Source organism: Podarcis tiliguerta (genome assembly GCF_965153285.1).
Source record: "Podarcis tiliguerta genome assembly, chromosome: 4".
Classification (NCBI taxonomy): domain Eukaryota; kingdom Metazoa; phylum Chordata; class Lepidosauria; order Squamata; family Lacertidae; genus Podarcis; species Podarcis tiliguerta.
Genome location: NC_139537.1, coordinates 40010412 through 40037720, shown reverse-complemented (window position 1 = coordinate 40037720; position 27309 = coordinate 40010412). Strand labels below are relative to the sequence as shown.

General features: G+C 43.0%; 1 protein-coding gene across 2 annotated transcripts in view; it reads right to left on the bottom strand.

The window, feature by feature from the left end:
- IGSF3 (immunoglobulin superfamily member 3) overlaps positions 1–25573 on the bottom strand; it is a 115460-nt gene extending 89887 nt beyond the window's left edge. For both annotated transcript variants that reach the window (XM_083439218.1, XM_083439219.1), the window contains exons 1-2: positions 25142–25573; positions 23677–24475 (exon numbers count right to left, since the gene is read on the bottom strand). In XM_083439218.1, the coding sequence (XP_083295344.1) occupies positions 23677–23758 (82 nt within the window). In that variant the 5' untranslated portion in view covers positions 23759–24475; positions 25142–25573. The remainder of the gene's footprint in view (positions 1–23676; positions 24476–25141) is intronic.
- Positions 25574–27309: the final 1736 nt, after the last annotated feature.

Genomic DNA, 27309 nt, shown 5'->3' with positions numbered 1-27309 from the left:
TTGATGTTGCTAAGCAATATCAAATAAAGATGCTTAAAACTGCATTTTTAAAAAACCTGACTTCTTAACGTTATCTTTATTTTAACCATTTTAACCAAATAAGTTTCTATATATTTACAATTTCCATATTTAACATACAATTGCCAGTAAAATGTTTTTGCACCAAACTTCTACCATAGAAGTGATATTATATGGAGGATCACATTCCGTGGTGACAAGTGAAAGACACCAGGATTTTAGCCAGCTAGTCATGCCTCTCCTAGGATAATGCATTCCATTAAATGTCCCCCCACCCTCAAAACTTAATGTGCAGTCTGCACCCACTGAGCATGCTGAATCCACATTGGGCTCTATGGCTATGGTTTATGTGTGTGAAAGGTGCAGTTTGGGCTAGAACCCCATTGAGAACGAGTTTGAACTCACACATGCCTCAGTTCAAAGAACATTCCCCAAGGCCATGGGGGAATAAACAAGAGGCAAGCATGTCAGTTTCATTTCTAACATATCTGTTAAGCAGCAATTAATTTCTCTAGGATGCTTGCAAAACTGTGACAGAGAGAAGAGTTGTGATGAAGATTACTTATGAATGTTCAGCTAACCCAGTAGATGAACATCCAGTCCACATTATCTTAAACACACACACACACAAAACCCTAAGAGGCTGGACTTGAAAGAGCATTCATGTGCATGGAAAATAGACACAGAAACCAACATGTTAAGTAATATAGGACAGGGATGGACACTGACAGTGGAAGAGGTTTCAAAAGGTGGCTGCATATCCATGCCAAAAGGTTAAATTTCCATGTCCTAAACATTTGTGTACACAGTTGGAGATCACTGGATATGTTGTGGTAACTTTATTACGTTAAAAGAAACAAACTCAATCAGCTGTACTGCTGGATAAGTGTTTGATGGTTATTGTATTCACATTTGATTTAAAAAACCAATAAAATTTTGTGTTTTTTAAAAAGTTGTATCTACCACCCATTTTATTACACTAAGCCTGCAACGTACGTGGGGGTTACGTTCTGCAGATCCCACCTAAAGCAAAAATCGTGTATAGTCAAAACACGTTGGGTTCAGTGGTGAGTGGGATTGCCAAGGTTCTTTGCCCCAGACTCACTCCCCCCCTCCTTCTTCCCTCTTTTACATTTTAAAATTATTTTTTGCCAAGCATGTAAAGCTGAATGTGCACAAGTTAAATGCGCTTAAGTTGCGGCCTTACTGTACATCTTTTCTCCCCCCCCCCAATAGTTCCTGCATTTGCTCAACATGCCAATGGATGCTTAAAGGCAACAAATTATGGATACATTCATGTGTTCAATTTGTATGCCACTCTTCCCCCAGAGCACTCAAGCATAGTGGGTTTAACCAGTTTGAAAATTGCTTAAACAAAAGGCTCAAACACAACAAAAGCAGAACAAACCCCCCCCCCCACCAATCTTTGCTGTTTGGCTCAACAGTTAAGTATTGTGTTTTGGGACATGAGATTATCAGCAAGCTGCAACACTGGCAGAAAAGGAAAGAATAAGACAGCTGCTATCTGCTTCATTGTATAGCAATTATATATTGCCTGAAGTTTCCACCACACTAGCAGTAAAGCCAGAAACTTATGCTATAGCAGAGACCCTGGGATTTGGATCTCATAAAGATCTCTCCTCAGCTACTGAATCACTTGCAACACAGAACCCAGGTGAAGCCAATCAGCATTGCTCTCTCTCTCTTAGAGGTTTTAACAAAGAAATAAGCCATTTGCAATCATTGTAGTGTAATCATGCAAAATATGTTTAAAAAAACAATTATGGAATGTAATATTTGGGTTTTTTTTAACAATACATCTGAGCTACTGAAAGAAAGAGGGGCAGTTTGCTATTTGAGGATTATTAGCTAAATTGTCTTCTCCTACTGGACTACAGGCTCCAGATATTAAGTTTTCCCACCAGAAGCCTTGGAACAGGTCCAGGAGAGAGTGTTCTTACCAACTCTAAAATAAATTGTGAAAAATGGCTCAGCAGATCCATCAGACCATGCAGCTGAACAGATGGAGTGCAATTCAAACTATTATGCTGGGTAGAACACATTGCTGCTCCAAATTATATTTCCCCTCATTATAAAAGAATGTGGTTTTAAGAGGAAGACAAGGAAAAAAAGTTAATAAATTTTTAGCTAATGGGTACTGGAAAGGGAGTCTAAGAGGCTACTTTGAAGCCTATTATGCTAGATTGACTAGTACTCCAAGTCCCCATTTGCAAGAAATAAAGCCAATTTAATGCACACTGAATTAGGATCTTTGCACTCAGGATTAATAGTGCCTTTTAACAGGTCACTACAGACAGAGTTAGATATGCGTATCTAGCAACAGGGAAACATACAAATAGTACATTTCACAAGCAGAAAATAAACCCCATGGAACAAAATATATCATTAGGGACAGTGTTTCAATACATTTTCCAAATTAAATCACTTCTCAGTCTTACTGTATAGAGGCTTGGATGTTTGTGCCCATGCACATTCCTTTGAATAAGGGCTCTTTTTGGCAGATAATTTTAAATCTCCAATGAAAAGAGGAGGGAAGAGCTCAAGGAGAGAGTCAGTTTGAATAGCCTGGGTTACAATTAAGGGTGACATCTGGCTAATATGCCAGTGACACAGCTGGCATCCCACTGCAAACCCTTGAACAATATACCAACAATACAATAACTGCTATAAAAAATAGGAAGCTGCCAAGCCGTATTCTAATGGGTACAGAGAACAGAATGCGATTGGAGGGGATTGTGGTCTTTTTCTCCCCCCCCCCCTTTAAAGCAAACCAGAGAACTTGTAAACTATTTTATAGCAATATTTATTTTTGTCATATTGAGGTTTAATTATTATTATTATTATTATTATTATTATTATTATTATTATTATTATTACATCTGTGCCGATTTACGCTTTAAACCACTTGTTTTGAAGTGTTGTCTGTGAAGGTATCCCATTAACAAGTAAGAACACAACCGTGACAGGCCCATACCCAATCCATGCAAATGCACACCAGCATCAACTGCTGTCTGCCACGAGAATGCTGCATACATATGTCCTGGATGAGATCATTTTAAACCTTACACAACTGTGTGAAAGGCCTATACAGAAATTGCTTCTACACTTTCCTAAGTGATCTCTGTCACATTTAAGTTTCTGATGGGCAGGTGAAAGGGGCAAGAGAAGAAAGAACAATGCAGGACAGCCACAGCCTTGCTCCAAGAAACTCAGAGCAACATACATGAGGGTTATTCCATATACGATTCTCACAGCAGCCACAGCAGAACTACTATGAACTGATAAAGTGTGACACATCTGCTATAGGGATAAGCAGGCATCTGACCCCCCAGGTCTTCCTAGTCAAAGTCCAACCATCTAACAGATATACTACTTTAAGATCTATCACAAGATAATGTAGTGACCAATTTGTACCTCCCCCCGACCCCAGCCTAGGGGTCAGATAGCTTTGCAAGCAGAGCAAAAAACTGTGGTTCCAAGGAAGCCCTCCCTGCCAACCTTTTGTGCAAAAAAGGCAAGCGGGTAGCATGCTTGGCAGCTACTTGAAGCACTGAAACCAAGCAGAAGTCCATCCTCCCAGCTGAATTTCCCTGCCTTGGTTTGACCCACCTGGCAAACAACCGCCAGGGAGGGAATGCAGATCTCTGTTCAGCAGCTGGGACCATCTTTCTTGCCAGCTTCGGGAGGAAAGCTTGGCTTCTTGGGCTCACCAGAGGCCAGTGAGAACGCTTGCCATGCTGAGTGAAAACAAAGCCTGACCAATCAATTTGCCATAAATCAGGTCCATAATACTGAAACACCTAAGAGAGGGGAGGCCATAAAGGGAGCACAGCAGAGTGGTTTTGTAGCCTTTACTTGAGAACAGCACTGTACAGAGTGCTTTATCATATTCAAGGTATATATTTAATCAAAAAGTACATACATCTTTCACCTAGGCCATGAAAACAAGGAGCAGCTTCAGTGTATATTCCACTACAGTGGCAATTTGGGTTAAGAACTTAATTCGTTCTGGAGGTCTGTTCTTAACCTGAAACTGTTCTTAACCTGAGGTACCACTTTAGCTAATGGGGCCACCCGCTGCCACGCAATTTCTCTTCTCATCCTGAAGCAAAGTTCTTAACCCGAGGTACTATTTCTGAGTTAGCAGAGTCTGTAACCTGAAGCATCTGTAACCCGAGGTACCACTGTACTGCATTAGAGACTCTTATTCCTCCCCCCTGCAACTGGAGACCAATACTTTAACTTAAAACAAATCAAAAGTCATGACACATTTCCATTTCTCTACATTTCTGAGAGAGATCACAACAGGTCTTAAATCTTAGTCTCACGAGGTAACAGGTATGGATTCAGTCTGGATGCCAATAATTTCTCAGGGGTCAGCAAACTTTTTCAGCAGGGGGCCAGTCCACTTTCCCTCAGACCTTGTTGGGTGCCAGACTATATATTTTTTGGGGTGGGGAGGAATTAATTCCTATGCCCCACAAATAACCCAGAGATACATTTTAAATAAAAGCACACATTCTACTCATGTAAAAAAACGCTGATTCCCGGACTATCCGTGGGCTGGATTTAGAAGGCGATTGGGCCAGATCCGGCCCCCGGGCCTTAGTTTGCCTACCCGTGTTCTAGATAGACTTGAAGAAGGCTCTGAATAAAACAAGTTTCCATGTAAAGTTTTTTGGTCTGAGCAAGAACATATTTAACTGTGCTGTTGCTTCTTGCCGCACCCTTGACTTGCCTCCTAGCCTTTGGATCTCAACATGGCTGGGGCCATATCTGACAGGCACAGAAATGTCACAGAATGATAGAATTGTAAGGAGACCAAAGAATCATTTAGTCCAACCCCCAGCAATGCATCCCTGGCAGAGGGATATTCAACCTGTTAAAAAAATTTCCAGTGAAGGAGAGTCCACCACTTTCTGAGGTAGTTCATTCCACTGTTGAACATCAGAGTTATTCCTAATGCTTAGTTGGAATCTTATTTCTTGTACTCTGAATCCATTGGTTCAGTTCCTGAAGCAGCAGAAAACAAGCTTGTTCCATGTGACAGCTCGTTAGATATTTGGAAATGGCCATCATATCACTTTTCAGCTTTATCTAAACATACTAAACATACCCAACTCCCTCAACCGTTACTCATACAACTTGATTTCCAGACACTTTATAATTAATCCACAGAAGAGCTACACCATTTACAGAAACTTTAAGGCCCAGAAGTACTGAAGAAACTATCTTGCAAGCAGATGCTTTCTCAGGAAGCAGAAGCAGCTGTAGATGCTGCAGAGAGAGAAAAAGCAGCATAATGATTTTGGAAGAGAGCAAGGCTATGCCTTCTGCAGCAAAATACAGAGGTGGAGCTCTGCCCATCAAAGGTGTAAAAACCATAGGAGCAGCCTGCCACTGGATGCAAGTAACTTACAGGCAAGGAAACATATCAGCCAGATAATGAGAAGAGAGGAAAGTTCAATGGTCTTTTAAATAAGCATTCTGAATCAGGTTAGCCAGATTCAAAAATACACACTCACACACAAAAACAATTCTCACTACAACCAACCAAAGACATCCAACCACACCCAACCTCTCTCACCACCAAGAAAATACAACAAGTGAATAGTAAGACAACCCACACAAGTAACAGTCACAACAACCTCTCTCGCACACTAAGTAGAATAGAATAATAGACGCATAACCACCCCACCCTACGGCACTTGCCCCTCCCCTTTTTTCCTTTTCCTTTTCTTCTTCTTCTTCCTAATTGTTTAAACCAATTCATAAACTAAGAACTTATACACTGACCACTAATAATGAAACATATGTTGTAGATATTTTTCCACATTATGCTATTTTTGTGATATACCGTATTTTTCGCTCTATAAGACGTACCAGACCATAAGATGCATCTAGTTTTTGGAGGAGGAAAACAAGAAAAAAAATATTCTGAATCGCAGAAGCCAGAACAGCAAGAGGGATCTGGCTTCTGGGATAGCCTCTTGCTGTCCTGGCTTATGGGATAGCCGCGCACAGTCTCTCCCGGGCAGCAGGAGGAAGCCTCCGCCAAGAGCCGCGCTCCCTTTAAAGAGCACGCAGAGCGTGTGTGCGGCTCTTGGGGGCCTTTCTCCCAGGAGGGAGAAGGGCAGCCCTTCTCCCTCCTCGGGGAAAAGCCCCCAAGAGCCGCACACACGCTCCATGAGGCTCTTTAAAGGGAGCGCTGAGCAGAGCCTCCAACCTGGCATTCGCTCCATAAGACGCACAAACATTTCCCCTTACTTTTTAGGAGGGGAACAAAGTGTGTCTTATAGAGCGAAAAATACAGTACAAATGACATGAGAAAATTCGGTATACTTGTTTGTATAACATTATTCTTGTTTATAAAATTTAATTTTTAAAACCCCCCCAAAACCTAACCATTCTGAATCCTGGCACAGAACTAGGATGGGGGAGAGATCCAGAACTGCACACACCTCATTTGCAGTGTTAGAAACTCAGATATATAATTTCATTGCCAAATGGGACCTTAAACCACAATGGCATGAACATCCTAAATTGGGCCAGGAAACCAACTAGCAGCCAATGCAGTTGTTTTAGAACAGGGGTTTATAGGATTTCTAAAGACAAACCCAGCCAGCAACCTGCCTGCTGCATTTTGCATGTTTAAAAGCCTTCAAATTAATGTATGCAGGTCAAGGAGTATTGTGAGCCACTTTTCCTACCTGCAATGAAAGGAGATCTGTGAGAGGCTGCTTCAAAAAGCAATGATAATACGTCTTGCTGTATTGTTAGAATTTTCTATTGTTTTCTAAGATGCCCTCATGGTATTAAAACCATCTCACACTATCACTGCTTGTTCCACATTTGATTCACTGCACCAGGCAGACTGTATATCCTTGACAGTAGGTCTCCCAAATAAAATCCTTCACAGGAACATCAGAATAACATTGCTTTTGTATTTTCAAAACACAATCGCTGTTTGCCCAATCCGCCCATTGTACACAGCAGCTTAAGGTTCGACACTAAATCTAGGGCTAGAGCTACAATCACAGAAGCTTTACTATAAACTGATTTTGCAATGAACGGCCAAGCCTCAGCTACTAAAACGATTTGCATAAACTTTGTTAGTTTGCATTGCTGCCATAGAATGTGGCAGGCCATATCTTTGTGCCAACTGAGCTCCCTGTCTTACTTTCAAGTCATCCTCCTCTTCCCTCGCCCCCCAAAACAGGACAGTATAAGGGATGGTTTGCATGTTATCAGAAGGGAAAAGAGATGCACTGCTATAATCTGTCAAGGAGGATATTAGAAATACAGAAATGGCTCTGAGTACTAACCCACAAGTGTTTCATTCTCAGAAACATGCTACAGTCAGTTTAACACAAAAAGGAGGAAACCAACCAGATTCCACATAGACACAAAATTTAAAAGTAGCTAGTACAGCACACCCACCCCACACTTGCAGTTTTGAAAAAGCCAGGTCCTAGCATTTAATCCTGCTCAGATTATTAAGGATTTAATTACTGCTATTTGCAATACATAGAGCAGCATCAGTGTGCATGATGCATAACAGAATACAAGATGAAAGGTTCCTTCCACAAGGAGCTTACAAACCTAAAGTGTGAACTGCAATTCCTCCAGCTCAGTCTACAATTTTATGGCAAGTTCCATCTGCTAGATCTGTCCATCACTGCAACTGCTGAAATAACACCCATTATTAAGTGCTTACCTTGCGTTCTTTTTATTATTATTTTTATCAAATATGACTATATTTTGTAAACAAGTCCACAAAAGTTACTATCCTCCTGGGAAATAGTGGAGGAAGGATGGAGAGTTCTGTTGCTCTTGCAACATCCAATCACTTGCCTGCCTGCAATTCCTTATCAGCTATGACCTATACCAGGCGAGTGCTGAAGTACAAGGTTGAGTTTTCTATAAGTAGCACCATTGGGTACTACTACAAACTTGATACTTTCTTTCCTTGAATGAAGAGGTCTCAATCCATTTTTATTATTATTAGCTCATGCTCTGGACATGCTCAGTTCCTTTTCCAATCATGTTTGCCTGTAGTTAGGGGAAGGGATGTAGCTCCATGACAAGAGCATCTGTTTTGCATTCAGAAAGTCTCAGGATCAATTTCTGGCATTTCCAGGAAGGACTGGGAGAGACTCCTGTCTGAAATCACAGAGCCACTGGCTAGTCAACAGAGACAATACTGAGCAACGTGGACCAATGATCTGACTCGGTATAAGGCAGCTTCCTACAATCCCAATTGATTTTCACAAATGGCTATTTTTAATTCTAACTGGGAGGGGGGGACAGACACTCTCCTTTGCAGTTAGACAAGTAAAGTTATCTCTATATCAAGCTGAAAAGGATGGTATATATAGTGCTTGTTTGTGAAGCCTATCTGTCAGGGAACTGCCATCGGCAGGACAGGAGGTGCCAAGGCTCTCTGAGGTAGAGAGAGACTTGACACCTGAAGAGGGAACCAGTAGGGGGCGAACAGGAACGTCAAGGGAAGGAGAGTCGGAGGAATGGCTCAGAGATGCTTCCAGTGAAAACAGTGGGGAGGTCTCAGGACCTCCTATAGGAACACCCGTTCCTCGGCGGAAACTGTCACGCAGAGAGTCCAGAAGACGTGTTTCCGTTAAGGAGCTTTTATGTTGGAAACGTTTCCGAAAGCAGCCACTTTCGGATTCTGCCAGCGACTGACGCAGCCATGCTGGAGGGGCTCCGTCACAGGCAGAGGTTTGAGAAGCTGTTCAAACTCTGAGGGATTGCAATTTACACACAAGCAGCTCTTCATCCCATCACACTATCCTATGGATCTACAGAAAATAAAAAATTGCAGATGTAACAGAGGACCAGAGAGAGATGGTCAAAACATGGCCTCAGCCTCCAACAACCATTATTTTATAGCTCAAAAAAACAATTTCTGAACTGCTCCTGTCAACATAAAGCAGAATTTTGCCGTAACTTAATTAGGCTGGTTCCAATCCTCTGCAATATTTCAGACATACCCCTCAAGGTTAGGCTTACTGAATTGAAAGAAAAGAAAAACACTGATTGAGTATACGCTTGACAGCAAGGATATATGTTTTTAATTGATAAGGAGAGCACACACACAAAACAAAGGCAGAAACTATCCACAACAACAGGATGACTGCTCCAGTCTAAATTCCCTAGTTATATCAAGAACACAGAAGCTTTGATCATCCTCTACTCCTTTACATATTTGGTCCCTTCTGATTAGAAACTGGAGGCAAGGCTTACATAGCTAACAAGAAGAGAGGATTTTTATTTATCTGATTTCAGTGTATCCAATATAACAGACTCAAGTGGGATTTATTAATGAATAAAAACACTTGAATGATTCAAGACAGAAAGGTACTTCCTTGTTGCAAACATCCATAGAGATGTTAGACTGAACACTGGGCTACCAATGCGTGTTAAAACACAGCTACTAAACAAGGAGGCTGAAATCCAAACTGGATTCTTTGCTGTGGTCTTGTCACCTGGAATTTCCCCAAGTGGACAAGTGAACCCATCTTGTTCCTTACTTCGAACTTAACAAGTCTTGTAAGTTCCAATAAAATGTCTACCATCTACAGGATAGGGCAACTGTTTTCAAGTTTCCTTTCTTCAAAGAGCACTTTCCACATCAACTCACCAATCAATGAAGTCATGAATATCTGTCACAAATCCCCTGAACATATTTGAAGTGGCACACCCCAGAATACCTGTAGCACCTGCAGAGGAGGTTCGGTAATGGTAGAAAAGCCATCTTGTGGGTAAATTTGTCCCCCATTATGGATTTTTTAATGGATAAATAAATCATAGTTAGATTCCATGGTGCCTACTCCTCTAACAATTAACCCATTTAGCTATAAGCAGGTATTCATTCTCCACACTACACTCACACCAAGTTTAAAGTACCAGGAGCTAAGAAACAACAAACCCTTTCTGCTCCCTAAAAGCAAGAGGTGCTTGTTATTTCCTAAAACACGAACAGTTTTATATGCAATTTTCAAGTAATGCTTCCTCCAAATATTTCCTTCTCGATAGCTTGTAAGTGAGAACCAAGAACTTCATATATTTCAGAGCTAGTCAATTCATTTGCTGCCCTGAGGCAATGTAGAGCGGAAACTTTCCCAAATGGAAAAAATTTCCAATACTTAATTTCTCCATGGAATGTTTCCCATTTTGTAAGTTCATCATTAACAATAAATGGATGACAATTTCAAACACGTATTAGGCACAGCAAGCTTGGCTTTTAGCTTTGTTTACAAAATGCGAGTAAAACAATTGTACTAAATTATTTTGCTCTCTAGAACATCAGAAAATTTTCTGATGCAAATTGTAAGTTTTTGTGTGTAAAGTACACTAACGTGAACATGTAAAAAAAAATCCAATTCAATTTTCTCCCAGGAAACCCACATCACTGCTCCCCAGCAATAGCACATTTGAGGTGCACTGAAAAAAAATACTGGTAGCTTAAGTTCAACTCCAAACAAATAAAGTGATGCACAGCACTGATTAACAGACACCGTTAAGAGGAATCGCAGCAAAGGGCCACAAGTGTATAGACTGGTAAGAAAATTGCAGAGAAAATTACGGTACCCACCAGAGCACAATCACAAAGTCAGACAACAAGACCTGGGATACAGGGAGAGCAAGACAAAAACAGAATTTAAGAACCTTCTTTAAAAGGGGACACACATTTGCCTCACCAAAAGGCTATAAACAGAGCATTGTTTTAACCTGTTACAAACCACCACCAGTCTCCAGAACAAGCATTAAACAAAAGCAGAGCAATTTTTAAATATCCAACAGGTTTGCAGTTATGAGATGCAGAGTGCAAAGGTTATCCAACAGTACTGCCTCAATAGATATATCCAAAGCAATTGAGAAAATTAATTCTATCTCTTCCAGTCTTTTCCAAAAGCAACCAAGTCTTAATTTTCCCCCAAAAAAGAAAAAGCCTAAGAACATTTTTAAAATGAAGCTGCTCGCCTCATAATAAACATATGCAGCTGTTTGAAGGCGATGTGGATGGTCCCCTAATCAAAGCAGCAACATAACAAAATCTAAAAATAAATCTAAAAATACATGAATTCAAGTATGAAAGCATGTCCTTATGGAGGCTTCAATGGATTTTATGTTGCTACGTTTGTGTCGAGATGCTGTTCTGTACTGTTTGTATTTTGGCTGCTATTTTTAAAACTTTTTTTAAACAACAACAACCAATGTTTGTAAACTACCCATAGGACTGAGATAATGTAATACTGTATCTTAAAGAAATAAAGAAATATTTATTATTGTTATTATTTTTCTCTCCCCAACTCTTAAATTGAAGAGCCTAGCTGAAAGATTTATCCATGAAATGTGGGCTGTGGTCCCTACCACAATGACTTCCAGGATTAATGACAACTGCCCATCTTCCATAACTTTAGAGGACTCCTTTGGAGAAGGTGATTTTAAACACACAGAGACCATACAATAAACAAAACTGGCTACATGCCAGCACAACACACATACACGTGTGTGTTTCCTTAATATTTAAGCTTGCAGAATGTATTTCACACTGTATAACATCATTCATCTATCCAGCTATTTGGATGTATAAGAAATTTAGTTTTCAGCAACCAAAAGCAATGTTGTGGAAACCCCTCCAAGTGAATTTCCAAAGCTCAAATCTATTACATCAGTATCATCCCAATGCTTTTAGCAGCATCTCTATGGAATTTCTAAAGTAGCTATTATGCCTTACAAGCTTGTTGCGTGGTAACTTATGAGCATCACCACCAACCTTGCTAACCTCAAGGGCCATGGAGGAGAAAGCCAAATTTAGCATCACTGTCAGATTATTCCAGATCCATTTGTATGACAGTTTGAGGAAGTGTTAATAGGAAGGCCTAAGATGCAAGAGGAAGTAGTATTCTATGAAAGTCATATACTGAACCACAGTCTCAACCAGGTACTGAAATTAATACTTGACAGGGGAGCAAATCCCCACTAGGTGCTTGGCAGCTCCTTCCCTGCACCCTAATACTCAAATCTTTAAACCTGGTAACCTAGTTGTTTACTGGAAAAATTAAATCTGTATTGCATTTCCCCCTATTATTTAAAAAGAATATTTTCAATGTGCTGCTTTTAATATGGAAACCCTCCCCCAGCAAAATTGGAAAAAATAAAAATACAATAAAGACCTTTTCTTTTTGCTTAGTCAGCAACAGTGTATAGGCTGCAAGATAGCTCAGTTGGTAGAGCATGAGGGTTCAAGCCCTACACTGGGTGAAAATTTCCTGTACTACAGGGGGTTGGACTAGATTAGCCTTGTGGTCCCTTCCAACTCTACAATTCAAGAGTCACCAGGAGCCTAAACTGGGGTTTTGGTACTCTCAAAACAGAAACATGGTCAATTGCATCATTTATTTACTACTTTTTAACTTTGCATAATGCTGTTAACCTGGTTTCAGTAACCCAAACAGTCATACAAGATATACAGGGTAGCATGGCTCTTCTTTGTCTGTTCATAATCATGTAGTTTGCTCAGCGCATTCTCTGTGGAGCATCTTGTAATGGTGCAAGTTACCAAGGTTCTGTGCGTAAAGAGCCATGCTGGGAAATGATGAAATCTCTGCTGTCAGCTAGAAAGGCTTTATGAAACCATTAGTTATATTGTCTATGTCATGTTGATAGGTTGTAAACCAACTTGAGTACAGCGATGTGGAAGAGCAGTATACAAATTAAAACTGAAATTAGAATCCATAATTTTTCTGGGGTTTTTGTTCATTTTTGAGTCACTGTATCTTTATCTTGAATTTCATGTTTTCTCATCATTATATATTATGAATGTACTTCATCATTTGTAAATACAAATGTTCCAATATGTTGGGCTGCAATGCCACTTTACAGGAATCCAAAGCCTGATTCTCACACACCTTGTATGTGTTACACCTGCATTGAATGAACACAGTTTTTGCTCACTGCAGATAATTCTTTGGTGGGTGAACACATCAATTTATTTCATCATGTTACAAGCATTTCTTTCACTACGCCACATTATGTAAAAATGATCTTGTGGTGGTAGCAAAAGGTAATCTAGCACTGTGGTGTAAATCTTAGAAATTGTTGGTTCATCAACAATAATCTTGTTGTAAAATTTATTACGACACGCAGACTCATCTTCTTCTCTGCAATCAATGTCATTCTGTGTAGGCATGTCCAAAACCCTCTCTCATTTTGAATACAAATCCAACTTTTATCACTTCTGCTGTAGTTCCCTTTGTAACTTCTCTTAGGATTATCTGCACAGCACCCACCTGCATGACCACTTGAAAAGCTGGGATAACAAGAGTAGATACTTGAAATATTTTCAGGCACATTAACACTCAAGGTGCATTCAAAATTGCCAACCTTTTTTCAGTGCTTCTGCAGCACTAGTTTTAGGGAATTGGTGTATAGAATTTGCTGCCACCAAGGTAGTAAAGGAGATTAAACAAATTAATTCATGGAGGAAAACTATAAATGGATATGAGCCATGATGTGCAACCTCCAATTTTCAGAGCAATATGTCAGAACCAGCCCAGATAATGTGAGCAAAAATAGGGGGTTACTGCTTTCGTGGTCCATTTGTGTGCATTCCAGAGAAATGTTGGTGACAACTGCGGGAAAAAAGGATGTTAGACCAGAGAGAACTTTGGTATGATTCAGAAGAGTTCTTCTTATGTTCTTCTTAATATTGTTTGTCCCTGATGTTGTCACTGCTGGGAATTCATAGACATGGTAAAGGCAAGAACATTTGCAACAACATGCTTCAGTGTGTTCACCTTTGTTCCAAGATTCTTCTGAGAATTGAAGCAAAGCCAGCATGGAGGTAAGACCAGTTCATCAGTTCATACATTTCTTCATGAAAACATGTTTCACAGCGCCACAATATTCAGTTTTCCACAGCTTTTTCAACAATCAAAGCCAGTATTTGTTAGAAGCCCCAAGGGCAAGTGCACCTCTCCATCAAACGGCCAACATCTACACATAAAGGTCAATATTTGAAAGGGGAACCTGCATATGCTGGCTCTTCCACTCCATCAACTGGTATACAGCTGCCATTTTGCCTCTATGAAGAATATTGGGTACAAATTCCCAGAGATACAGCAGCAGCCAGAAGTTTTTCACTCCAAGTTCAGTAAATAAATATTCCTTCCCTCTACTTCTCTGCCCCATTTGAGCACTACTGCTCTCTGTGCGTTTCTGATGTTTGTCACTCTGAATATCCTTGACTGTGATCAAATGTACTTCTTAAATATCTCCACACTGTACTTTGGGTAAACTTAAATTAACTCACAAGCCATCACTGTTGGCTTGACTGGAGATCCATCGGCCTTCATTTCTCAGTTCAACATTGTCCCATCTTAAGTGATGACACGGGTTAACTGTTATTAGTTTTGTGCCGCTAGTTTTTATAATTTTGCTTTTGCAGACCTATTCTGACCCGAATCACAAGGACTGCGCCTCTATTTTTTTGGCAAAAAAATAAAAATACATTTTCCTACTACTACAGTTTCAACAGTGAGCTAGGAGCTGTACTAAAAGTAGGACCTATTTACATGGTTGGTTATCCTGGGCTCACTTTCCCCTTCGATGACATCAAATCGAATTCATACCAGTAGAAGATATATGCCTCCATCAACCTACATCTTTGTCAACAACCTGAGTTAATTATAGTTACTGAGGTGCACATACAACAGTTCCCAAGCCACAGCTGATCTGGGCATTTGATATATTGCAGTTTGGGTTTCAGATTGTGAATATGTGGCCCTTTTTTCAAAACATGATAATATAGGTTTACCCTCAGAGATTTTTCATGTGAGATAGGATGACATCAGTTGTGTGCATATTAAGTATAGGACAACCTGCCTTAATGCTAGCCATAGGGGCTAGATAGTCCATGTGTATGTTTCCCAACTTTATAGTTCTATGCAATATCTATGCAAACACATTTTGTGCTTTTTCCTCCCAAAAATATTGGGAATGTATTTGCAGTATCTGATGCAGAGCTGTGTAGGATATACACAAGATGCAAGTAGGAGTAGAAACAGAGAAGAGGAATGGTGGCAGTAGGAGGAAACAGGAGCAAGCTCTGCAGGAATGAACAGAAGTATGAGCACTTTCCACCCACATAGTGCTGTAGAATAAGAGAGCATCATTAGGCAGAAATAGATTACAAGAACAGTAGCAAACTGTTATAGTAGTCCAGAGTCTCTTGCTACCCTACCATCGCAAATCAAAGCAAATTTTACCTATAGCAGCTAGAGTGAGCTTTTGGCAGATTAGTGCAATAGTCTCACTAATACATGCCTCAGTTAAAGCAGCCACGCTTCTAATATTTACAATATGAATATATGTCTATATATAATCAGAGAGACACATTACGTGGAAAGCACTCACAAACTTATGTTGCCTTTTGTATATTCTTCCTCCTTCTAAATTTTAATGCATACTACTGCATATACAAGCTGAACAATTCTTTCCAATCTTGGAAATGCAAGTTGTCCTGTTTTAAACCAAGAAGAGAGTAGTCCTTAGGATAGGTATCTCTTTGCTTGCATTGTACCAAGTACTGCACAGAAGAAGCTTCTTTTCAGGGTACACAATGGCTTGGTTTGCACTTCACGCTAAGCCAAACCATGGCTTTGTGCATGTGTGCAGGCTCCAGAAGAATAGACCACGGCCACCCCAGTCAATTCTGCTGTTTCAATAAACCATGGTTTGGCTTAATATGTCATTCAAACCAAAAATCATAGTTCTCTGAAGACTAACCACAAGCTGCAACCAAGGTTTGTCCTATGGTGTACAGCTTTTGATTTGTCTGGGAGAGCTAAACCATGAGCCTGCGTTCAGACAATTTGTTAAGCCAAACCATGGCAGAACAATCTCTGGAAGGCCACACATTTGAACATTCATGTTAAGCTGTAGTTTGGCTAAGTATAACATGTGAACCAGGCCTAATCCTCTAAGAAAACCTTCAGTTTTTCACACACACCTCCATACATTACTTATACATTACTAAGGCTTTAACTCGTTTTTATGCTCCTGAGGCACACAAAAGCAAGTTAAAGGCTTGTTTAACACAAAAGAATATGCATGAACAAACCTACGCAGAATGTCATTGACACCAATGCTGCAATAGGTCTAGCAACAGCTGTTCAAACTACTAGTGCCTCAGCTGCTCAGATGAAGTCTTAATTAGTGGATAAATTATCAGCCCTGAGAGGACAGACAAGTTGGTAGCATATTCCACCTTAGGAGTATTCCAGGCTACTTATTTCCTTCAGCTTTGGTCAATTTCTGAAGGACATAATGGGGCACCACAGTTTGCAGATCTTTTTTCTATGCTTACTTGCACCTCGGCTTTGTGTTTCCTCTCCTGACCATACTTGTCAACCACAGTCTCTCACACAAGAGAAAGCCCCAGGCTTCATCTTAAACTCTTTGGGCTACCTTGACACTTCTCTGATTTTGATTCCATTTAGGTCACAAGATTCAACCTCCATCATTATCTTGCCTGGATAATTCTGATTGCAAGAGCAAACAAATCTTATGTTTGCCTGGATTCAGCCACATCTCTCTTTGCTTGCCTCTAGTGTCCACTCACATCCAGCCTCCAAGTAAGACCTGAGATTGGAAAACTACATTACAGTGAATAACGGAGCTAAACATGTGTATTACTGGGACTTGTTGCCACCTCCCTATTCACTGTACAGTTTTGCTCAGTACACATATCGGAGGAGGTCTTGTGAATACAGTGGTACCTCCATTTATGAATTTAATTCGTTCTGGAAATCCGTTCTTACACCACAAGTATTCTTAATCCGAGGTGCACTTTCCCCAATGAGGCCTCCCACTGCCGGTGCCCTTCCACTGGTCGGCTTCCGTTTGTGTTCCGGGGCAAAGTTCGCTAGCCGAACACCTACTTCCGGTTTTGCGGAGTGCGTTGACCAAATCGTTCGTTAACAGGACTGTTCTTAGACGGAGGTACCACTGTAGTTACTAGACAGACAAAAATGTCCTCAGGAAAGATGAAAAGCATTTTTTAAACTTTCCATTCCCCTTAAGAATGGAGAAATCTCAAGTTTGCCTGGGGAAACAATTCTGCTTCCCTACATCAGATAACCAGCAGCTAATAAAAACTTTTCCAGAACAGTTATCCAGCAAGTATCTAAGAGCACTGTATGGAGACAGAGGAAATGGATGCAAATACAAATATAGAGTCCATATACACACCAGGTTACAAAAGGGTATCTAGCCATTTAAAAGGCAAAGACAGTCATACTATTGCAATTCATGTCAGACAATGGCCTGAGGCCCTATATGCCCTTGATGGACACAGGCAGGTCAATCAGTGGTATCTGGGAAGTTTATCCTCCTACCAGAGAATGCAAACGTCTGGCACAAGAAGCAGGAGAAAAAGATCTGCAGCCTAGAAATTGGGTAACATCGGAGTTTGCATTGCACCAGAGAAGGCATGTCAGAATTTATGCTTCATTAACTTATTGTAAGGCTGAGTAACTTTGTGTTCTACCCTTCCCAGGCAACTGTTTGTATAGACCTTGCAGTTTACTTTGCAGCAGAAGCAACAGCAGTAAAAACAAAACCCCTTTTCTGAAACTTATGCTTCAGAGCCTTCTTAGTTCTAAGAATTCATCAACTTCTCAGGTACTGAACAGAGGCTCTATTTTCTATACTGACTCCTAGCCCAATACTTCTCTATGAGTTGGATCCAGTCATGACCTACTGAAATAATTGAGAATTACCGTATTTTTCGCCCTATAGGACGCACTTTTTCCCCTCCAAAAATGAAGAGGAAATGTGTGTGCGTCCTATGGGCGAATGCAGGCTTTTGCTGAAGCCTGGAGAGGGAGAGGGGTCAGTGCGCACCGACCCCTCTCGCTCTCCAGGCTTCAGGAAGCTCTCCGCAAGCCTTGGGAGCCCGCGGGAGTTCCCGTCGGGCTCCCTAGGCTTGCGGATAGCAGCCTGCATCTCGAAGCCAGGGGCATGCACAGCACGCCCCGGGCTTCGGTTCCCCGACCTGGTTTGGAGGCTGGCGACGGGGAGAAGTGCACTTCGCCCTGCCGCCAGCCCCACAAGCTCGGGGGACAGCGGGGAGGTGGAACGCCGCTATCCCGCTGCCCCCTGACCTGGTTTGGAGGCTGGCAGCGGGGAGAAGCACGCTTCTCCCCGCCGCCAGCCCCACAAGCTGGGGGACAGCGGGGAGGTGCAGCGCCGTCATCCCGCTGTTCCCCGACCTGATTTGGGCTTCAGGCAGATATCCGCAAGGCGTGGGAGCCCGGCGGGAAGTTGCGCCGGTCTCCCAAGGCTCGCGGAGAACTGCCTGTTCTGGGGGCTGGGGTCGGGGGAAGCTCGGGCTTCCCCCACCCCAGCCCCGCACCTGGGGGGAGAAATAAAATTTTTTTTCTTTGTTTCCCCCCAAAAAAACTAAGTGCGTCCTATGGGCCGGTGTGCCCTATGGGGCGAAAAATACGGTACTACAGCATGACTGCTAAACACATCACTGAAATAAAGTAGGAAAGGCACAAAAATAGAAATCTCCAGAATTAATCTGTGATTTGTTGTTGGCCATTAGACAAATTTGTTGTTGGCCTAGAAAAAAATTAATAAAGTTAAAGAGTAGTCTCACAGAAAGCAAGACACCTCACAGAAGTCTTCCTACTGATCTAGAATCATTTACTTCAATAAACAGTATACCAACATACACTCTTCCAGTTTAGAACAAATGTATTATCTCAATGATCTCTATAGCAAGATCAAAGCTCACCACTAAGGCTCCAGAACCAAATTTCAATGCTTTGTCTTGGAAAATATCTAGCAAAAATGTTTGTATACACACAAAGTGCGTTTTCTCAGCACTAAGTTAACAAACCCAGTTAGAGCGGTTCCAGAACAAATTATATGACTTCCTAGTTAGTGGTGCTAAGACAGGTCTGGTTTTACTTTGATTTAATTACTTTGATTTGTATTATTTGCAGAAAGTCGCATACACAAAGATAACCCATATCCAAGAAAACCAATGAAATTTTCCCACAGACCCCAAAAATACATTAGGAAAACCTGTATTTCCATCCATACAACACACCTTATAAAATGTGTTTTACAGATGTATGCATCTGTAAAACACGTTCCTATTACATGATCCACACGTTTGTTTAAATATTTGATATTTAATATTTGATATTTAAATCTTTGATATTGGGCTTCAGTTTCCTGGGGTACTTGTGAACAAAATAAAGCTCCACCATTCTCCTGAAAAGGTATACTTGTTCTTTGTCCCTCTTGATAGTCTCAATTTGTCCATCAATTTTTCAGTCACGGCAATACACCATACTCTCTTGTAACAAGTGCTCACATTTGCACCTTTTAAGTCCTTCCAGAATGTGGCTTTTCGTGGGCTATGGTCTCATGCACAAAGCAAGAAACATAAAATATCAAGAGTCTGGCCTAGATGAAATCAAAGTGTAGTGCTGACGTACTGAAGTGTATGTCTGCCTTGTTTGAGTAGCTCTGTTAACGAAAGTCAATTGATGTGAAGATTCTCATATTTCACAAAACACCGATTTAAGCAATTCCCTGCCTTTCCCTGCCTATTATGACCAATAGTTTTAGTGCCACAGAGTGCTCAGTCTCAAAAGATCCTTATGAAGTAATTAATTTCATTAAGGGAAGGCCAACAGTGCATTGGCTCAAACTATTGTGTCCCTAATTAAAGGATTACATGCAACAAGGCTAGAAATGTGTCTTTTGCATGAGGGCCAGACCATAAACAACAAGAGGGATCTATTATGGCATCTTAAGTAACTTTATAAATAATGGCAAAGAGCTCCCTAGGGGATGCTATTTTCCCAATTTTAAAAATCCCCCCATCTGCTATTTGCACCTTTAAGAGAAACCTACATACACGGTCCCTCTGCATGCCAAGTATTCTCTAATGGGCAAAACAACAACTGGGGGAAAAAACTTTCTTACAAATTTAAATAAAAAGAAGACCCACTATGGGCGTCCCGTTGTCTCAGCTTCTTAGGCAGTGGCTTAATGGCCTGACTCAGCATAAGGTAGTGTCCTGTCTCCATTCTACAATAGCAATTTGCTCATGTCTGGAATGGCATTTAAATCCAGAAGTCTAAATTCCAAGTCCACCAGCATCCACTGGACCACAATGTGTGTCAAGGGGCAGTTAAGCAGCTATTAACACACCCATCCTATTTTATGCCTACTTTAAAAACAACAACCGCAAAACAAATTAACCGTTATAATGCAAGCGAACACAGAGGGAACAGAAGAAGAGCTTACATAGAAATTCAGAGAATCCCTTTTGTTCACAGCACACAATTTACAGTCCTTCGGTGTTCAGTCACTGGTGGGAGTCTAGCTATTATGAAAGAAAGAGGGAAACTATTCATAAACCAGCCAGGGGAAAATGAGTTCCATAACTTTCTCTAAGCCTATTATGTTTTGTTTCCTATATATTACACTGCTGATATTGGTATCAGACTTTGCATCTTTGGAGGAAGCAAGTAAATCTCGGAAGTACACACAGGCCCAGCAGCGCCTGACAGAGGCATTAGCAGTCTCATTACTGCGCAAGGGTTATTTACAATACTTTACCCTATTTCGCCCCATTATATACTCAGCATGATGAAATGCCACTTGCTCAAAGCCTTGTAACTGAAGCACTGCTGTGCAAGGAAAAGAAACTCAGCAGTACCCTCTGTACGACACCCACATGCCAGATGAGACTTTTCAATCCATGGCTCCGCAGGGCATTTTCCCCCTCCTGACTTCTCCCATGGTTACACCAGAGTTGCGTTTCATCCTCCGTCCCTTTTAAAATTCCCAATTTCTTCCTTCCCTGCCATTCTAAAATGCTAAATGAAACGGTAAAAGAAACACGAACTACGCCGAGATCTGACGTCGTAAGTTGCTGCAAGTTCCGAGCCACACGATGAGCGCCTTCAACAAAAAAGGGCTTTCTAAACCGTTCAGTTAGAAAATTCGAGTTATAGAACAAGATAAAAGCTTTTGACTTCACGTTACCCGCCTCTCTTCGGAGAAGCAAATCAAGGTTAGCCTACGGATGAACCCCCCCCCCGAAAAACTTCCATGTAGCACAGCGCCTCCAAGTATCGCAAGACCTTCAAGGCATCACCAGATCTGTTGTGTGTAATTTAAAACATCAGTTTAGCATACCTAGCAAAAGTGCCTGAAGAAACAGAAACAGCCTTGTGTGTTTCAAATCTACCCCACATAGACCACCAGAAGCATTCATTCTTTTCGTCAAGGGTGGAGACGAGACAGGAATTTTGACATTTGAACAAAAAATACAAGATACAGCTGCACTGGTTGAGATAAAAGTTGTAAGAACGGGAGCTTTGCAGAGTGGCTTGTTGTTTTTTTACTGAAGCTGTCAGAGAAAGACAGTTAAGAGGTTGGCACTGAACCAGGACACTGGGGCCAACGTTTAAATTATTTGAAAACTCCGTTGTCAGATCCTTGCTTCTCTATCACCATAGAAGACAGCTCCTCTAGTAACACAGAGCCCTCTACTGTTGGGCTGGGACACTGACATTAAAAGGAGATCAGGGAAGCATTCACACCATATTAGGAATACGTTACTCACAATGATATTGTCCTTAAGCCAAAGGGATTTAGTGCTCAAGCTAGTCATGTTTACTGAATAAGCAATTCCAGTTCATCCATGTCAGCTCTCAGAAAACAATAGAATCACTTGACAGATTATGCCTTAGGCTGCAACCGTACGCACCAGTTACATGGGAGCAAGTCCCACTGATTTCAGTGGGGCTTACCTCCAAGCAAACATGCATATTGCTGGAGCGTTAAGGGTTCCCCAAAAACTTTCCCGTTAGTAAATAAGGTCAAAGGAGTTGCAGATCAAACAGAACAGTTTTGCAAAGGTGTCTTGCTCAGAAGACTACTGATTTTTTTTTTTAAAAAAATAAGCATTGCAAATAAGCACAAGATTTATTCACAAAACACCAGCAGACGCACCTGAGAGTATCCATATGTCACAGGTCTGAGTAGCAGGTCTGGAAAGCTACTCACTACTGATAAACAAGCAAGTGACTAACTGCACGGCTGTTTTAAAACCGAGATTATAAAAGCCACACTAGCTGCTTGGCTCATTTTCCTTCAAGTATTCAGAACTGCCTTTTTAAAAAGTCATAGTGGATAGTGGGGGTGGGGAAAGAGAGATCTTATCAACAAAGCACAAACATTTTTGCTCATCTTCATCAACCACACTCCCCATTCCAGCCATGTATTCTGCTGCATTTTCCCTATCCCTGGTTTTATTCAATAAGCAAACTGTATAATTACCAGACTAACCATGTGAACCTCGCCGGAGACACATGGGATTCTTTCACTGCCTTGCATTCAGTCCCTCTTAAACGTGTACAAGAACAATTACAGCATTGTAGCATCTCTCATCCAGAAAAATCACAATGCACTTTACGGAACTACATACAGTTTCGCTTCATCTACCCATAGTCACTTCTGGGATATGAACAGCAGCTGTTTAAGAACACAGGCAAGCATTGCAACAAATCACTTGATAGCAGACAGCGAAGTATATTGTACCGAGAGCGTCCCTTGTTCCCCGAGTTGGAATTTAGCCAAATCACTACTTCTACTGTGGGGGGGGGGATTCCCAGAGGGCAGCTATCTTTGTTGTTTTACTTTTAAAAGCCTAGAAGGCTTGTGGTGCTTTAGACATCAATAGAATTATTGTAGCGTACGTTTTTGTGGACTAGAGCCCACTTCATGCACAGGCAGAGCTATTCTGGGGTCAGGGGTGCACAACAGCAGGCCCACCATCACATCCCAGGTCCTGCTGGCTCATGTTGGTTGGCACAGGAGGGGTGGGGAAGGTTTAGACATATTCTCTACGTCAGCTCTAGGCTGATATAGCTGACTGGTACCCCCAGGGGATCCACAGGGTACATTATCTGGAAAACTGGGGTTATAAGTCTCCACCAAGTGGGGCCCCACTAGCAGTACTACTCTTCTCTGGCAGAGGCCAGGAGGCACCAAGGGGCCATCTTAATGCCACCCCCTCCAGTCATCAACATAGGGGGAAAAGCATTGCACCCCTAGTCCACCTAAGCTTATGGCACATGCCACAATCAACCTGATAAGTCTTTGCAGTACCATGTCTTCTGTTGCCCACTGGCTCCGTGCTTGTCCTCAAAACTCAAATACTTCCTTCGGCATGAAAGCCCTGCTGACTGAATTCAATTCTGTGTGTGGCATCTCAAAACCAGACACAATTCTATTTAAAGCACAACAGAAAAAGGGCTAGAAACTACAATATAAATTAAGCGAGTTCATGATGATAAGTCTCCTGTCTTTAAGTTGCAACAACAACAATAACTCTGCTTTTGGAGGGAAACAACATGTTATATACCAGAAGGAACTGCCCAGAAGACTATGATAAAAGGCAGACTTGCTATAAGAAAGCGCTGCTAGATATTGGGGGGGGGGGGGGAGGAAAAGGGGCTAATGGCGAGTTAAAAACTTGCCAGGGACTGCTGACAGAGAATGGCAGCCTCTTACCCAGTAGCAGAAGAGATGTCAGCTCCAGCAGAAAGCACCTCATTTTTGTAGAAGAGGGAAGATAAAGGGGCATCACTCTCATTCCCAGTTCACCTCTTGCTTATTCTTTTCTCTTCAGCTGTCAACCGCCACCTGGTTTATATTTCCAGAAAAGAGTGTTTTGGTAGAGTCGAAACACAACAGGGAGAGGGGGTAGGGTAGATAACCAGCAGGGGGAAGGAATAATACTAAAAAGACAAAGTGAAGGACAAGCTTAGTGGGAGGCGTGAATGTGTCTTCAGATGCTAAATGATTATTCCAAACAGACACTGTTGCTTTTCCAACACATTGTGCTTTGCAGCATCTACTTTGATTTCTCCTACTCCGTCTCCCACCGCACAGTAAAGAAGTACTGTACACAGTTCCTTGCTTAATCAACCCTCTCCGGAAAGAGAAAGGTGCAGGAAGATCCCTCTCTCGGCTCAAGAAGTGGCTATGTGTCCAAGGATTAACAACCTGTGCTATTTTGCAAGCTCTTCACGCGCACAAAAAAGAGCCCGAAGGGTCAGGTCTGCCCACATCCGAACCAGTTTTGTAGGTGTCTCTTGCTAGTTTTCCTAGACGAGAGGGAAAGCGAGGCTGAGATCGTCCTCTTGCACGGACTGCATCGACAGTTCGGGAGGGGCTTCGTCTCTTCTGCTTGCTGAACTGTAAGGATGGGGCAGATCAGCAACCCGAGCTGGGATGGCCCCGTTCAGCCGCTGCTCGCGCTCGGTTTCGCTCGCTCGCTCGGGTGCCTACAGCTCAGGTCTGCTCCTCCCTAGAAAAGAAAAAAAGAGGCAGGGAAACTTATAAAGCCAAGGCATAAATTGTTGCTCCTTGCTGCTAACTGCTTCTCCAAACACGCGCGGTGTGTGTGTGGGGGGGGGGGGGTACATACAGAGACGAAGGGGCGGGAAGAAGTGGGGGTAGACCGAGCACCAGTTCCCGCCCCGCCGCCCCTCTAAGACCCCCATCTGCGCGCGGGGAAGGAGACCAGCCCGCTATTGTTTCAGCCTCGCGCGCAAGACGGCCGCCTCCCCTTTCCCCAAACTGGAGGAAAGGCTCGAGCAGGGCGCCCTCGAGAAGGGAGACCGGCGACAGGCAACGGCCCGGAGCTTAGGCGCTCTCTTTCTCTCCCCTTTCCCCGCCCTCCGGTCATAAAGCGAAGCGTAGCCCACTTTCCGCGCGCCACAAACACCCCTCGAAGACAAGCGCCTCGCGCGCCCCGCGGGTCCGGGAAACCAGGGCGCGCTCCTCAAGGGGGTCTCCCTCCACCCGCGCGCTCTTCCTGCCGCCGACCCACCCTAGCCACTCCCTTGCCCGGCTTGCTCGGCTCCACGTGCCGCGGCGACACCGGCATCCCCTCGGACTCTTTCCCCCGTACGGCTACTCGCCGCTCGCCTCAGCTTTGCTCTCCGCCCGGCGAGGCGCCACCTCAGCCTACCTGGCCGCTCTGGTTGCTTCCCTCAGCCCGCCGCCGCCGCTGCTGCCGCCTCTCCTTCGGCGTCTCCGCTCGGGCTTCATTCTCTGCTCAGAAGCTGCTGCTGCTGCTGCTGCAGGGGGTGCCAAGCGCTTCCTCCCGGCCGGGAAGCTCCGCCTTCTCCCCCCTGCGTCCCTCCTCGTCGGACTCGTCGTCCTCCCCTCGCTGCCTCGTTCCCTCGCCGCGTCCCTCCCCGCTTCTTTCCCGGCTCACCTTCAGCTCCAGGCGGGCGCTGGCCGGTGTGAGAGAGAAAAGAAACGGGGCAGGGAAAAGAGTGCGCGCGCGCTTCTCTCTCTTTCTCTCCACAATGGCCCAGAAGCGAAGGAGGCTTGGGGAGTGCGCCGCGGAACCTGGAATGGGATCATATTTCACCCCCGGCTGTTGTGAGCCTTTGCTTCCAGCTGGCAGCGAGGTATAGAGCAGGGCGGGAGAGAAGGATAAGCCTCCCTTTCAATCATTAACCATTGCGGGCCAGTAAAAGCAATCACTGCACGTATGTCAGGCTAGACCGGTAAAAGGCCGGGTTGGCACCTTTTCCCTCTAGTGCTGCTGCTTGTGTTGTCGCTTAAGAATTAGTCCTAACAGGACCATTTCAAGAACCCCAATATGGTAAGCATAATCATTAAAACACACACACCATTAGGTTATAGGGCTTGTCCCTTCTGGGATGCTTTGAATTGAAAATTTACAGTTTTAGAATGAGTAAGGCTGTGGGAGCAAAGGAGACACCACATTCCAGTCCTGTTTCCGCAGTTCTGACAACAAATGCAAAATGCTGCAGCCCCAATGACTTAAAACTGCTTTGTATTTGGAGTAGTCCCGCTGGGAGTTGCTCCAAGCTAAGTGGTTTGAAGAAAACAGCTGTCAAATGGCCAACAAGTTCCACCCACTCAATAACCCGTTAACAACCCTTGTGTGTTGAAGCGCAGTGTGAAACAATAAAGCGAACCTGGTCAACAAAAGCCTGCGATACTTCATGAAGTGGGATGTTAAGAGCTACGGTAATGGGACAAGTTCTATCCCTAGATACCTGTTTTAGCAGTGCAGTGGCGTGCTTTGGGTGTACTGCTGCATCATGCATGTTGCAAGAGCAAAGGTGACTGCATTTATGCATGAAACGCAAGTTGCAGCATGACCTGGCACAGCACAATAGACTTGTTACCGGTTCTTACCTGTGGGACCAACTATTCTGGAAGTGAAAACGGATGCTTCCAACTGAGTAGCATGGGCGAGTTAACTATGTTGAAATTCCATATGCTGACTTGGCCATAACCAAAGTTCTTTTGAGTCATGATGTTATAACGTAAGATGTGTCTAATGTGGGAAAGAGTGAAACAGCAGGTTTAGAGGAAGTTCGTGCAAATAAACTGGGCCTTTCCTTTTCCTATGAAATAGATGGAGGAAGTTCTGTGCTGAGTCAGCTGAATGGATGACGCAGTGGCGCAACATGGATAAGGGATGGAGGGGATGGGTTGGGCAGGGTGGTACAGAACTGGTACATGAGCCAACCTGGCCCAATGCTAAATTTCCAGTTCCAAGTTTTAGGATTCAGCCAACTCACTCTGAACATGTATATAAACATAAATTTATTCTAAGGGAAGTGTACTTAAAGGAGGTTAAATGGAAGGATTGCCTCCTCCCACATTTACCTCCCCAGAGGCTTAGATCATCTTCTGAGCAGTGGCGTAGGAAGGGGGCGCGGAGGGGGCGGTCTGCCCAGGGTGACAAGATGGCCCCTGACTCCCCCTGGCTGTAGGGCGAATGAGGGTGCCCGCAGTCCGCATGGGCGCTGCTCACGTGGTGTCTGTATGGGCTCCCGCTCTCATGTGCCGGCCATACAGGCATCCGGACGGGCTGCCACTCTTGCCTGTATGGCCGCTGTGCAAGTGGCAGCCCATACAAACTGTGCACGTGCAGCAATATCAATTGATTGATAGGATGCCTGGTCCTAGAAAGAACTGTGGAGAGAAAGAAATGTATTTGTGATGTTAGGAAACAAGTGACAGTGCCAAAAAGAATTGGGTCTCCAGTGGATTGTATATATTTTATGTAGCATACCCCTATACTATTTTAATTGAGCATTTGATATTTTTAACCAGGGGTAACCATAGAAATATGTATTCTTGGATATT